Raw genomic sequence first — 15,970 nt, 5'->3', positions numbered from 1 at the left:
GTTATTACCTACAGAGTACAGATAGGGGCTAAACAGTCGCGGCCTTGGGAAGAGAATAGGCCTAATTGGAAGCCTTAAGACGACCTTTTGACGTGGTTCTGTTAGTGAGAAGTTGTGGTTACAGAATATAATAATATTATTATTTGTTTTCAAAGTCAATGAAATTTGTAAGTTATTAAATGTTAACTAAAAAATTACGGTTTACTCACTTACGTTAGTGGAGAAAAGCTCTACTAGTAGTAGTAGCTCTAGTAGTACTAATTTCAAGTCACAGAGGGACTCTTCATCATAAGTTGTAGAGAGTAGGCGCACTAGGCGCAGGTGCCATATGTGGAATAAAATATAAAATTAAAAGTTATTCCACAAATGGCACCCACGAAAAATACCTATGGGTGCCCAATGTGGAACATCATCGGTGCCATTAGCTTGGGTGCCATTTAAACGGGTGCCCAATGTGGAATACCTCAAAATTCCTAGTGGAGACGAGGCTTTAAAATAACTTAACCATCTGTAAACAAAACAAAAGCAGAACACGAACGCGAACAATGCGACGACACAAAGTTCACGAATTGTTTCCTATATTATTGTTTATTGGTTTTTTGTGTGTCAACCCTTCGAGCCCATCATTCGTTTACCAAAATTACTTAACCCTTCAAATTCTTGACGACAGAATGGCGGAAGTATTTAATTTATCGTTACTTTGAACGCGTTCGACGCCATTTTGTGAATATGTGAACATTGTTATTGTTGACTGTTGATATTTTTCTGTTCCCAAGGCCCTTTCTCTGATAAGTAAAAAGGTTTCCCCGGTCTACTCTGGTCCTATTGATCGTAGCGTGATGTTTTATAGCCATTTTTTGATGACGGGGGAAACCTTTAAGAGGCGCCTAGCATTTTGGGGAGAAAGACTGTGTGTGTGATTTTTATCTCACAAAAACTACCCCGGTGGCCACCTTCAGCACCTATAATGGGCACCGAGTCCTCTTAATAGACTTTCTCCAGAGCCTCTATGGTGCCTACAACTTCACAAATGCACTATCCAACACAAAACAGAAATATTCAAATCGGACCACTAGTTCCAGAGATTAGTGCGTTCAAACAATCAAAAAACGTTATACATATCAGCATTAGTACTTTAGCATCGATAGATTTGTTGAATATTTATGTTTCCATTGTACTCTGGCTCTGCAACTATTTGACCGATTTAACAAAATAAGATCGGTATGTATACATTTCAGTAAGTAATATTCCACGAAGGCTAAGGCTACTAGCGTGAAGCTATGTAGATGTTGGTATTTTGATTGGCAATCCTACAATCCTACAACTATTTAATGAATGACAAGCTCCTTGCTAACTGTTTGTTGTTTGACCCACTTCAAAAGCATTTCAGTTTTGTAATTTCAAACGTCCATTTAGGTATGTACAATGTTGTACATGTTGAAAAGAATTTTTGGAATACCCTAGGTATATACTGGTATGTACCTGCATCGAAGGTATGAAAAAGAAAATGAAACGATTTCAAGAAATTCAAACATATTTATGAACAACTAGGTACTGCCAGCGGCTACGCCTACGTTCCCGTGATATAAAAAATATCCTAATACCCAAGTTAATTCATACACCTTTTCTATATTCCAAATTTCATCAAAATCCGTTCAGTAGTTCCAGCGTAATTAACGAATTAACATCCAAACAAACAAAATTTGAATAATATAAATAATCTACTTTTTTAATCACTACAACCCGATAAACTGATTAATTTCAATAACTGATCTTAATTTAAAATCTTTGGATCGATCCAGATAATATTAGTGTGATACACTTTTGTGTACGTATCGAATAGTAGACAAGAGCAATACGATATACCGCACATGAAGTGACGAGTTCCGGCAAGACAACATATATAATATGATTGCAATTTTCCTTCTCTTTCCTTCCTGTACATGTATGTACAGTAGATATACCACCATAACCTTCATCTCACATCAAGCAACGCTCGAGTACTTTACTACGTAGTAATTCTGAGAGACGCACGAGGAAAATGGAGTGCAGGATCTCTGTGAGACAGATAACATAACATGGCACCTTTTAACCCTAGAAGAGTTAGGAAAGACGGACATGCACACAAGTATTTATCATCTACTAAATGATTTATTATCATTTCAAACTGAATGATGCGAGTCTTATCGTTGTTACATACTAAGAAATTCGATTATTGAAAAATGTAAACCGTCCTTTTTAAAGGACGACTACGCACTGTCCATGGGTGGCGCAGATTGCCAACAGTAGTTGCTATTTTTATAAAAAAGTTTCGAGTCACAGAGGGACTCTTCCTCATTAGAACGCGGTGGCACCGTGCAACCTACTGTACGGAACTGTTCTACAGTTCGCAACGCTGCTCATGAGGAAGAGTCCCTCTGTGACGCGAACCTGGTAGAGATTTTTTTAGTATATTTACATTAGTAAACCGTTGTTTTTAGTTAATGTTTACCTTATTCCATAAAACTCTAATAGTACGAGTATTTCACCTGAACCCAAAAGCTCTTACTTTTCAGACACGTTTGTAAAACATTCACACTAAAATAAAAGATCGATGTAAGACAAAATAAGACGAAAATAAGTTCAACCTTTTATTACTTGCATCTCTGCCCACCCCTTCTAGATAAATACGGCATGATATCCCGTTATGTAATGACCCTGCAATGCTCACCCATCTGATTTATTGTATCGAAAGTAATTCAAAATGTCTACCAGCCACAAATGAAGGAATACGCGTATGATTGAGTGTTGCAAACGCTTCGTTGAGCAGAGCAATTTGTGGCTGGTAACATTGAAATATTTGTACACATACAAACAGCTGTTACGTACATATTTGTTAATATTTTACCTTCAGTACCGAATTTTGGCTTGATAAAAAATAGAATTTCTTTAGTATAGTGGTAAGTTCAATTGCTGAATTGGATAATAGAATTATTGAGATAACTAAAAAATCTTATTACTTCTGAGAAGCCAGTTCGGCAAAGGTCGTCTTGTGTCTGATATGAGATGATCATGATTGGCAAGATAAATGGTACTGAGTATAAAACAACATTATGACACAATTTGTCTAAAGAAACAGCTTTCCTGAAAGTTACACTTAATAAAAATGTTTTGAACGATTTCGTGGAAACATAATTTAGGAGTTCGGGAGAAAAAATGAGGCGTTCAATTCGACGAAATCTTTTCTACCATTATAGTATAGAGTTTTTTATGTAAGCCTTTTTGTTTCAGGTAACAAACGGGCCGTTTGATGACCGAACGTTTTTCCAAAAAGTGAAGCTTTGTGTGTGCTAAACGTAGGGATGAATCAAGATAGAACTGAATGAGGAGAAGAAACCGTTGGTGGAAACTACCAAAAATGTCATATGAATCCGAAAAATTCAAATAGACAAATTGAATTCACATGTAGTAAATAATAAACTGCATGTCTAGTCAATAACAACAATTTTGACCTTGACGACAACGCATAAATTGCTAAAGCAATGCAAAAGAAATTAAGTTAAATGAAATCAGTATTCTAACTTGATTTAAATACCATTTATGAAGTTTTAGTGTCAGTGAGTGAAGTGTGAGTGAGTAATGATGACGTCATATACGGAGCACTTCAATGACTCAGTGGTGAAGGCAGTGGATGAAGGGTTCCCCCTTCTCATGCCGAGGTGGGGGTACGTGGTGTCAGCGTTCGTGCTGTTCCTGATCGGATTCTTCGGGTTCTTCCTGAATCTAATGGTGATATTACTCATGTTTAAGGATCGACAGGTGAGGTGATTTAATTTATTAGTACATTTTTTTGTTATTGCTATTTTTTTATGTTCTACTGATAAGAGTTTTGGTGGTATGTCATGGTGCCCCGAAGGTTTAAGACGCGCGTCGTGCATAAGAGTGTGGATTCAAACCCTTCTAACGGCAAAAACCTAATAATTTATGTTTTTCCAAGTTATATGTACTTTCTAAGATTATTTTGAAATCACTGATAAACGGTTAAGCAAAAGTCGTGAGGCGTGGACTAATGTTTTAGTTTGAAATCAAAAACCTGCGTTGAACAAGCGTGGTGATTAATGTTCAAACTTTCTTCAACTGAGAAGAGGCTTTTGGTTAGCAATGGCCACTTATAAGCTGTTGATGTAAGAGTTTTGGCACTACATGTAAATTCAATTTGTCTATTTGAATTTTTCGGATTCATATGTCATTTTTGGTAGTTTCCACCAACGGTTTCTTCTCCTCATTCAGTTCTATCTTGATCCAAAATAGACGAAACAGTGACACACGCATCGCAGTGGTCTACAATCATTGATCAGCCACAGCTCTATACAATTAATTATTATTAAAAATCAATATCTCCGAGGACTTGTAGCTGACATCTATGTTATTAATAGTTTTTCCTTCCGTGGTACGACAAATATGCGATCAAGACCCTCATAGTAATAAATTAGACCTCTCTCCACTTCAATAACTTCACCACTTACAAAATTTTTAAACTGATTTAATCTTTCAATAACATCAGATCGATCTTCAGAAAATTACCGAACATTACAGCTTCGTCAAAACTTTTTTACCCAATATCAAGATTCTGCAAAATATATCAGATTTTCTATCCAGCAGTTTTGTTATCAGCTACCCAATTTGACCCTCTAGTGTCGTTGATTGGCTTTGGCAGATAAGCTTCGGACATTTCTGCTTAGGTATAAAATATAGGTATTGGTCTGCTAGCTTTTACTTGACAATGGAGGCTGTTTATCAGTTGAGAAATTCTGTATTTGCGTTACTAGTATAATATAGTTTTTACTCTACTGACTGTTGAGGTTTCTGTATTTCTTCATTAAATTAAAGAACCAATAATTATTTGGACATATAGAAAAGATAGATGAAAGAAGATTTATGAAAGAAATATACAAGGTGGATATGAATGGAGCTGTCGATAAATGGCGGCTAGGCGGACATATAAAGACCAGATTGGCGATATATTAAAGAAAGGCTAAATTAAAAGTACCTTTAATCGACGAGCATGTATGAAAAGACTTATAACTGTTGATGAAGCGAAAGAGAGGTCTATTGTTAAGTAGGTATAAAATTACTGGATAATAATTTTGTTCTTTAGAAAGTGCATCTTTTGTCATTTTTAAAGTGACTGTACAAAACTATTTCACTACCTTGAATGCCTTTGCAATTATAAAAAGACAGAGAAAAGTATTTTTAAATTCAAAACAATTTCTTTCCACTATATTACTTTTTCTATTTTTATTTTAGTACAATACAATACAGCGTCGTTGCCGACTCTTGAACTGTCTAGTAACTACTATTTTTCTATTTCTTATTATTTTCTGTCGTAGACGGCAACTCATATTAAATACGTCTGGACAAAGTTTCCACAGAATATTTATGTCAAACACGAGGCCTCGTCCTGTCTATTTTCAGAGGGTAGCTAGGATAGCCTGTCAAGAACACTGATTATGGCTGATAGTCAGCATAACTCATATCGACAGATCGTTTTCTTACTTATCGACATTTTGTAAGATTGAGATTTAATGTTAGGGCCATAACTTTGAAAATGATTTCTGTGGATTTTTTTTGTTAATATGTATATTAGACTAGCTAATACCCGCGGTTTTGCTCGGGTGTATTACAGACTTTGTGACAAATAAGATAGCTTACTTTCTGCTAACAAAAAAACCCGTCAAAATCGATCCAGCCATTTCAGAGATTAGCCAGAACAAACAGACCGTCAGACAAAAATTGTAAAACATATTATTTTGGTGTATGTGTTGTATGTATGTTCATAGGCATGTAGTAAAAAGCGGTTATTTCAATATTAGAAATAGATACTCCAATTTAGTATAGCTACATAGCACATCATTGGTGAAAAAAACATCCTTAAAGTGGCATTTATCAATAGATATTAAGGTTTCAAAAAGAGACTTCATGTGCTGAGTAGCACATAAAAATTACCCTTATAGGCTATTTTTAAAGCGCCGCAGGGTTGTCTCATTATGCCAATTACTGTCCTGCATAATATCAACATAGATTTCAACACAAGTGGTCGATTAAATTCTCATTTAGCTCCTTAAACATAAAGAAGCGCTTTTTAAGTTAAATTCAAATAGTCGATCACAGTGATTTAGACTGCCTCGTTAGTCGAGTGGTCGCAAGTGCGACTGCCGGACAAGAGGTCTCGGGCTCGATTCCCGGGTCGGGCAAAGTATTACTAGGGTACTTTCGGTTATCCAGAACTTTCTCATTAATATTACAGAGTCTGGAATTGTGCCCAGTATATCAACATAGATCTTGTGGTCGATTAAATTCTCATTTAGCTCCTTAAACATAAAGAAGCGCTTTTTAAGTTAATACCAAATAGATGATCACAGTTTGATAGCTAAAGTTGGCCTCTCAAGTTTCAATTGTTTATCGTAATGTTGAGAGCTCTTTGAGAATTGTCAAAAGCGGTTTTTCTCAGTTGTAGTACCGGATATCGGGTGAGACGGATTTGCACCCAGTTGTAAATCCGAGAATCTTGAGTTGAAAACTCGGATCTCTTATTAAGTATTAGTAGGTACTTCGATATTGTTTTATTATCGAATTCGGATAACTGGATGTGGTAATGAAGTTGAAGGTTGTTTTTTTTATCTGTGGTAATTTGATTGGTGTAATAGTTTTCATTGTTAAGTCACTATAAAATAAAATGATATTAATTCAGTTGTTGGGTTTAAAAACGATTTATTGGTTTCTTTTACAATCCTTTAGATTACTGTATCACATTATATCAACAGCCCAAAAGTGGCCACTGCTGATCAAAGGCCTCTTCTCACATGGAGGTTTGAGCATTAATCTTCACGCTTGCTCAATACGAGTTCGCGATTTCAAAATAAGCATAGGTATTCTCATGATATTTTCCTTGACCTATCCTATCTTAGAAAGTACATATAACTCGGAAAATGTCACATTGGTACTTGCTGTTAGTAGGTTTTGAACCCATACATGAGAAGCGGGCGCCTTAAACCTCCGGGCCACCACATACGACATCTATATTCTATATATCTACCACCGTCATAGTTGAGACGATAAATAAATGAGTTTTATCGACGAAATTCTAATTGACATCTCCAGGACATTTAATTCTGTAGATAAAATCAAAGTTTTACGTTAAGTACTTACATTGAGTTTGAAAAGTTGTCAAGTTCGAACTGTCTTTGAAACCATCTGTTAGACTCTAAATTAGTAAAATTATTGTACTTTGAATATCATTCGGTTATTCTTACTACTAAAATAAATTCTTTATTGTACAGCATTTTGAATGGCAATAAATGGGCAAAGATTAATACTTAATACCTAATATTTTTTATGAACTACCGTTATACTCATACTTAATACCTAATCATTCTTATGAACTAGCTTTCTGCCCGCGGCTATGCACGCTCTTTTTAAGGGGTTGGGGCGATCTAAATTTTTGACAGAAAATCAATAGAAATAATATGAAAAACTGATCTCAATCAGAAGTCAACTAAAATTACTATTTAATTTCGTTTGTCAATCGTTATATTGTAAACAATAATCCTTTGACACCTAGAATCTTAAAGCTAGATTTATCAAGAAATGCGAACCTAGATTCTAGACCTAACAACGAATAACATAGGTGATATTTTATTCCCCCTTACCTGTACTAACAAGATCGTAAAGCGAAGCCGAGGACGAGACGAGTCTGATATTATTATAATCTTCCGGACTACGGAACTTGATGAAATGCAAATTGAACGGCGGATATCTTGGTATTGGACTTCCACTGAATATTTCACATAAATAATCAATTATACATATGTAGGGTGACTGGTAAATTAGTGTACGATATTTAAACACGTGATTGTACTCATGATTACAAATAACTTTCCCAAAGAAACTTTTTTTGTATACTCATTAGTTCTATTTTTATCATAATAACAAAGTAACAAAATTTCGCTCGAATTATTTATAAGTTCTGTGTAAACAAACTACAAAACTTTAAAATTTATGAAGCATTTCTTTTCTGACTTCTTTGAAAAGTAACACCGAAACTAACTCAGAGCTTAAAATAACTTAAGGCATAAAAGGCTAAACTAAGTTGGAACCGCGCAGTGAATATTACATCACTTAATATTAAAATTTGTCGCGGGAAAAATCCGCCGCGATTTCGCATCGGCATTTAATCTGTCCGGGGCTTAATAGGATACCGAATTTATAATAGGGTGGTATCCTAATTTTTTTATTTATTTTTCTAACAAAATTAATAACTTTCGACGATACATTGTTTAGAAGTATCGTGTAACAACTCGATTTATTACATTTTATAGGGTAACGTAATGTAACGACCTTCCACAAACATAACTCAGTTTTATCGTATATAAGTATTTTTTTTAACGTTGCCCCAACACTAGGATTGTCTCCTATGTCGTGGGTTACAAACATGACACTTACACCCGAAATAACAATTTGTGGATCACACAAAGAGTTGCTCTGTGCAGGAATCGATCCCGCTACCCGTTACACGGTAGCCAGTTGCCCAGCCAGCGCGCCAACCATGCAGTATTGTAATCTTATATGACAAATGAAAAAAATACCTATCTAATATGTTTTATTTATCTACTGACGGAGTAATTTAATTTTCATACCCTATCTATCTACTACCCTATTAATTGCAGAAAATGTAAGCTCTATAGTTACTTTACTGGTAGTTATTGCATACATTCCACATTCTGTTTGCATTTCTCCCAAACTGTTTAAGAAGTTACTATGTAGAATGTAGTAACTTTGAATACGTGGTTAAAACTTAATAGAGCAGCTTACCAGATGTGCTGAGCTATGTTAAATCCTTTACATAATGTTACTAGTTCATTACATTATATACGATTGGTAAAGGTGTAAATCCTACTAATATTATAAATGCAAAAGTTTCTTTGTTTGTTTGTTACTCCTTCACGCCAAAACGGCTAAAGATATCGAGATGAAATTTGAAACAAGGGTCGATTACGGTCTGGCATAATACGTAGGTCTCTTTTTATCTCACGAAAGATGAAGAATGGTGCTAAACAATGCTCAGGTATGCTATTCTTGATACACAACCAGTATAACATGAAAAGGGACAAAATGAAACAAAACCTAATTTTCATTATCCACGGATTTATACATAAGAAAAAAACAAATTGTCAACACTCAGTCGTTAAATTTTGATTGGTTTAATTAAAAAATATAGGGTTTGTTGATTTAGGGTTCATAAAAAAGGGATTATAGGATCGGCAGATTTTTCTAAATTATTTTTTGTTAAAACGATGTTATCAGGATCTGGAATCAATTGGCTGATTGATTGATGAGAGCATTAAGGATTACTGTTTTCGTAGATTGACTATTAGGTATACTATGATATTTTAACCGACTTCAAAAAAAGGAGTTCTTGCTCTGTCGTATATGTATGCGTAGAGGCTGGGAGTTAGAGAGAAAAAGGGACGAGACCAACAGATAATCTGTTTATATTCAAAATCTATTGACATCCAGCATTTCGCTGTCAACGCCATGGTCAACGCTGTCATTTGGCATAAAAGAATATGTTACAGATACTATTGACTGCAAGGTTGGCGTGGTGACTGGAAAAACGGCTACCTTGCAAAGTGTAGCGGGTTCGATTCCCACACGGACCAATTCTTTGTGTGAACCTCAAATTGGTGTCATGTGTATGTGAACTTGTATGTTTGTAAATGCACCTACAACACAGGAGAAAACCTACTTCGGGGCGACGGTTTAAAAAAAACTATCTAATACGATCTTCTATCTACCGATAGCTATACGTTTGTGAGACTGTAACGGCCAGTCTACATTTGCTCATAAAATCAGCAACGATTCAGTCAGTCAACGATTTAATACATTAACTAACGTTAACGTTCAAAGAGATTAATTACACTGATTCCGCTCGATCGAGCTTTTGAACAAAGAGAGGCATTAAGGCCAGTTTTTATACGGACATCCGCGTATCAACTCAACTTCGCTTCTCTATTCAGGCCACATCAGGGGGCCTACTCTAATTCAACGAACGAACGAAAAAACTTCGCAGATTGCATACTACAATTCTATTTATTGCGAACTTTCGTGAACAAAAATGAACGAATTAAATGAAGATAAAATAAAACGTTATTTTACGTAATTCTATTATTAAATCAATAAAACCTACGGCCGAAGATTAAACCATCCTCGATAAATGGACTGTCGAACACATTTTTTTTTTAAATCAACTAGTAGTTCTGGAGATTAGTGCGTTCAAACAAACAAACTCTACTGATTCTAGTCTGGTCCAGATCTGGCAAACTATGTATATATGTATGTATTGTGTGTGTTATGTTATGCGGAACTATAGGTAAGATAATTGAAATTATCACGTAATAAGATTTAGGTACCCGAAACCGTCATCAAATCCCATAAGGGTAGAGGGTAAATGAAATACCTGTAACATAATAGGAAGTTGTGGTATTATTCACTGTCACTTCACACAGACAATGTGTACACAGTTTAATGTATTTGAGAAATAATTAGATTTGTTTTTAGTTAACCCACAGTGAAAACTGAGCGGTTTTAAGGATGCTTTTCCACCAGTGATGTGCTATGCTACGTTATTGTGCATTGATGCATTTGACTTCTACTAGTCATATTCATTGGTACACATAGCTTAGCACTGGTGGAAAGGTGCGTGTTATGGATGGCTTCTCTACTATCGATACATCACATACTCAAGCTGCGCATCTTCCTCGCATTGCTACATAGCATTAGTGAAAACGGTCACATATTTTCACAGCTTAGCTATTACATCTTCATAGCATAGCTACATAGCACATCTCTGGCGGAAAAGCACCCTCAAGATTGACATGTCTGTATTTCAGTTAGAATCATAGCTTCTTATACTTTGATAAAATACTTTGGAGTAATTAATTATACTAGATATCTAACATAATAATAAGAAGAAATTTTTAAAGACACGCAAAACTAGGAAGGGCCATATTTTAATAACAAATGGAACATAAAAGGATAATATTCCGAAACAATATTTTTGCGAAACAATTATTTTATTATCGTGACAGTGAGTGACAGTACTGTAGTAGCTGGATGTTTATTAAATTACTAGTACGTCGTCCGGAGCACGCTGATTGAGAGGCCAGATGGCCAGGAGTCGAAGTGTTACGTAACAAACAATGAGTACAGTTGGTAACTTTGTTATATATCCGTACTAAATATGACTATGGAATGTGGATACTTCGATACGATGCGTAAACAAGTAATACATAAAAATATGTTTTATGTTTAACTGTTTTAAAGACAGTTTTTGCAAGTCATGTTGAGTCTTCATTTTAGCGTTCTTTTCCACCAGTGATGTACTATGCTACGTTGCTGTGGATGCGTTTGTTGAAGATTAAGATTATGTACCAAATATCAGATAGATCAGATGTTAGGAAAGGGGTTTCATTTCTAAACTACTAAAGGCGAATGGCAGGGTTGTATGGGAGTTTCGTACAGCAAAAAATTTTCGTGTTCCCGAATATTTTTGGGTTTAATTGGTAGTAAACATGATTGGAAAGCCCTATAAAAATTCTCAGATTTTTAGAAGTTGGGAGATAAGAGATATAACCAGTTTTATGTTTGAGGTTATGTTTGTCTATGGTCAATGGAAATATTCTGTAAATATGGATATTTTACAAGATTTTCATATTATTTATAAGGTAGAATATACATATAGTAGGTATGGGCTAGTAGAGAAGCTTGTTGTTAATAATATCAAAAGCACAGGTCAATCGCCAAGGTTAAGCAACCCTTGCCGACTTTGGTGTGTGGATGGGTGACCATCATAGCAAGTCTCCTTCGTGTTTCGGAAGGAGAAAGAGTAGGAAGATAAGAAATGACTTATGGAACATTTATCTTATAATAAAGTAAGCTACTATCATCATTGTCTAGAGTTTGTTTCGCATTGGCGTTGTATTTCGTTGAGTGAGTGAGGTTACCGGAGGCGCAATTACCCCTTCCCTAACAACCCTTAAATTCCGAACCCCCAAAAGGCCGGCAACGCACTTCTAACGCCTCAGGTGTACATGGGCTGCGGCGATTGCTTACCATCAGATGATCCGTCTGCTCGTTTACCAACTTATTGCATAAAAAAGATACTTACCTAGTATAACTCCGAAACCCGACTTTTGACCTTAATTGTAGTACTTTAGTAAGTTTATTAAGTTTGAGAATATTTATCTATAGAAGGGTGTCTCATTACTATTGAGAGGTGGTCCCAACATTACTCTTTGTTCTTTATCACGTATAAGCACTAAGCACATAAACATTGTTTAAGTGAAAAAGAATGTAGGAAGTTGATAAATTGACATGCGAATTTACCCATTCAGTAGGGTGCTTAAGGAGTGACCTATGTCCAGCAGCAGTCTACAATAGTTTGATAATGATTAAGTGCTGATGAAGTTTTGAGTGTAGGTAAATAAAACAACATAGTTTTTGTAGAAATACATTTACTTTATTTTCCTATAATTACTTGATTGGTTCTTAATATTACTTCATCCAAGAAAGGGGCAGGTCGGGTCATACCCTCATAGCAAGCATAACTCAAATACCAAAGAATGCTCATAATATGTGAGCAGCATCCCACTGTTCTTAAACCTACAATACAATTACAGCAATCACTTTTGATTGTGTCCCGGCTATTCATATTTGTTTCTGCAACTATGAAAACAAAATAAGTTCTAGGAGAAGAGTGGCAGGACTTTATTTTAGCTTGAAGCAACATAGACCATCTGGAACATAGAAGCTCAAATTGCATACTTGGCCCCAGCAAACTTCACAAACTTCATTCATCGAAGGTGTCTGTAAATAAATAATATAAATAATTCATGTAATTCAAAATTAAGCATTTACATATGATAAATAATAATTTATTAATAATAAATTGCGCAAAACATGACCAGGCTAGAGAATAAATCTCGACACACAATGATTGGTTTTTACCGAAGACCTTTCCAAAAATACTGAATATATTTATTGTTCACTGGAGTAGAGAATGGAAAAATCAGTATCCTTTTGTTGTTAGTAGAGCCAAAATCATTAGTGTCTTACATTTAGCAACATAAAATTGTAATTGCTCTTTGCATTGCGTTTTTAGAAGCTAATTACTATAAATATATTATTTCATATTATTATATACCTGCTGGTGCTCCAACAAACAAGCAGTGTTGTTGGGAGTAAGACTTTGACCACATGCAGCACACATCAGTTCAGAATTATCACTTTCCTGCTGATTATAGGTTCAACGGATTGAATATCTTCATTTAGTGAAGTATCCTTAGTTCTCACTCTTAACCAACACCGCACACAAGCTTTATCTTCAGGATGAAGCTAAAATAAATAATATAAATAAAGAAAAGCTTTCATTTAAACATACATGCTATTAGTGGAAAATATTTACATTGTTTTATTTCTTAGTTTGTTTCAAATAAATAAAATACTGAATTGATAAAAGTTATAATACATGTTCTTATTTATACCTGTTGTGGTTTGATCCAAGTAGCCATTGTGTAAGCCGTTCTTTGTTCTTCTTCAATCAAAATTCTGCATTGCCTGATTCTTAGTATGGATTGTCCACATACAACACAAACACTGATGTCCTATGTGTCTTCTCGGCATATTATCAGAAGAACACGAATGACTAGCTAGCTGCCAGCATTCATGGTAAACATGGTCATCTGGTGTAATCTAGAAATAATTAAATGATTTTGAGTATGGCTCACCATTAAACAAAATAATAGGTACTAATAAATTATAACAGTGTTATGCAAACCAAGTAAGGCAAGTAAATAATACATGTTACCGATTACTTATGTGTTTATTTAGTGTGATATCTCACGTAAAAGTTATTGAAGTTCGTAACTATGGCCCATTCGTACACACAATGTTATGTGGAAACTACTTACATCTCTAAGATATGTCCACAGACGAATAGTGTTGACGATATCTTCACCGTCATTGGATAAAGCGTGTCTTCTTCTTCGGGACAAGCGAACATAGCAATTGATGCATTGCAAACTCGTCATTTTCAATAAAACACGTACACACAACACAATTAATAAAGCGTCCTTTCGCGAAAGTAGTATCAACAGATAGAGAACGGAGAAGCAGTTGCTCAACTCAACGTAAAAATGGCCAGATAATTGCTAAATTGTTGAGATGAAGTTACAAACTACAATCCAAAACAAAACAACGGCAAAAAACGGGTTTTACAAACCTGTCAATAAATGATTGCCATTACAAAAAAAATATTGATGGCAAAAATAATTCCTATAAATATAATACATTTATATGCATTAATTATATATTCTAAGGTATAACCTGTAATTGGTTAATTATATTTACTATTATTTCTATTTCAAAATATTTATTTATCATTTCGAGCCTTCTGATATTTTATTAATGGCAACTAACTAAACATGTCTTTTACGTTTCGTTTCATTATATTACGTTTCGTTACTAAAATCTTTTAATTGATATATTTGCTAAACCCCAGCTTCTAAAAATATTATTTTTACAGAAAAATGAATGGTTTAGTTGCCTCAATAAGTGGTACAAATTTTATCAGGGAACACCAAAAAAGTATGCTGTACGAATTCTGCCATTCTCCTTTAACCGAAACAAACAGGTCAAGCTAATTACACTTAAGATATAAATGTGAAAGTTTGTTTGGATGATTGGATGGTTGTCCGTCAATCACGCTGAAATTACTGAACGGATTTTAATGTTTGGTATCCAGATAGGGTATGAACTGATTTTGTTGATACGATACTTTTTATCTTATAATCGTAGTTAATCCGTGTAAATTCTGGGCTACATCCTATTGTTAATACTTCCGTGACTGCACCACATTTGCCAGGCCATGACCGGATTAGGATATGTTACACACTGAAACTGCGTTATTTTTTAATCTTTTTATATGGATATACGGACTCCCTACATGATCAGTACCAACGTATTACACAATAGAACGTACGTAGTACCTACCTACACAAGAGAAATCTCCTAATTTTCATACAGCCAACCTTGCACGTGGAAAGTTAGTACTACATAAATATCTTCCGCTACATGTGACTGACTGCCAAAAGGCTGGAATTTAACATATGTATTCCTTGGAAAGCGTAAACGAATGCTAAGGAACGCGAAAAGACGTTGTGTATTTGCGTAGGAAGTCGCAAGCAAGGGTTATTTTTATAAACGTTTGCACGTGCCTTCAATGGTGTCACTATTAATGTCAATCTGTTCAACCCTTCCCTTTCCATAACGTTCAAGTTTTATTTTCGCTTAACGTAAGTAAGGAATCATAACAAAGATGTCTATACTAATAGATATAGCTGAAGAGTTTGTTTGTTTGAAACGCGCTAATTTCAGAAACTACTGGTCCAATTGGAATAATTCTTCTTGTATTGGATATTGCATTTATCGAGGAAGAAAAAGACGAAAACATCACGCTATGACTAATAGGAGCTAAGCAGAGGGTTGAAAATTATATAAATATAGCAAACCTCTGTCTGTGACTTGAAACTAGTAAAGCTATTCTTCTGGTATATTTACGTGATACACCATCTATCTCTACAGATTGCACATAATAAATTTAAATATTTAGGCAAAGTAGAATCAGCGGCCGTATCACTTCAAGCGATCTCTTCCGAATAATCTTAGGATGGATAATATCTGAAATGAAGAAAAATGCAACATAGAACGCCATTTATGCCTTGTTCGCATTACTATTTTAGTCCATACATACATTCATCATTACATAGAAACTCTCTCTCGCTTCTGTCCCAAAATTGAAACGAGAGAAAGCTACTAAATACTCGCTACTCGACTAAAATACTAGCGTAGTGTGTACAAGACTTTACAGATGTTG

The 15,970-nt window shown here is 34.9% G+C and overlaps 1 protein-coding gene and 1 long non-coding RNA gene across 2 annotated transcripts in view; one reads left to right on the top strand and one right to left on the bottom strand.

The window, feature by feature from the left end:
- LOC118267848 (parapinopsin-like) overlaps nt 1-15,970 on the top strand; it is a 91,758-nt gene that overhangs the window by 28,720 nt on the left and 47,068 nt on the right. Inside the window, exon 2 of the mRNA XM_050694342.1 lies at nt 3,271-3,798. Coding sequence (XP_050550299.1) covers nt 3,619-3,798 — 180 coding nt within the window. The 5' untranslated portion in view covers nt 3,271-3,618. The remainder of the gene's footprint in view (nt 1-3,270; nt 3,799-15,970) is intronic.
- Nucleotides 12,535-14,298, bottom strand: LOC118271858 (uncharacterized). Its single transcript, XR_007705368.1, has 3 exons — nt 13,581-14,298; nt 13,241-13,431; nt 12,535-12,903 (listed from the first exon to the last, which is right to left on the bottom strand). It is a non-coding gene; the product is annotated as an uncharacterized LOC118271858 (long non-coding RNA).

Source organism: Spodoptera frugiperda, chromosome 6 (assembly GCF_023101765.2).
Source record: "Spodoptera frugiperda isolate SF20-4 chromosome 6, AGI-APGP_CSIRO_Sfru_2.0, whole genome shotgun sequence".
Taxonomy (NCBI): Eukaryota; Metazoa; Arthropoda; class Insecta; order Lepidoptera; family Noctuidae; genus Spodoptera; species Spodoptera frugiperda.
Note: the sequence above shows the minus strand (reverse complement) of the source record. Positions and strands in the feature narration are given on the sequence as shown.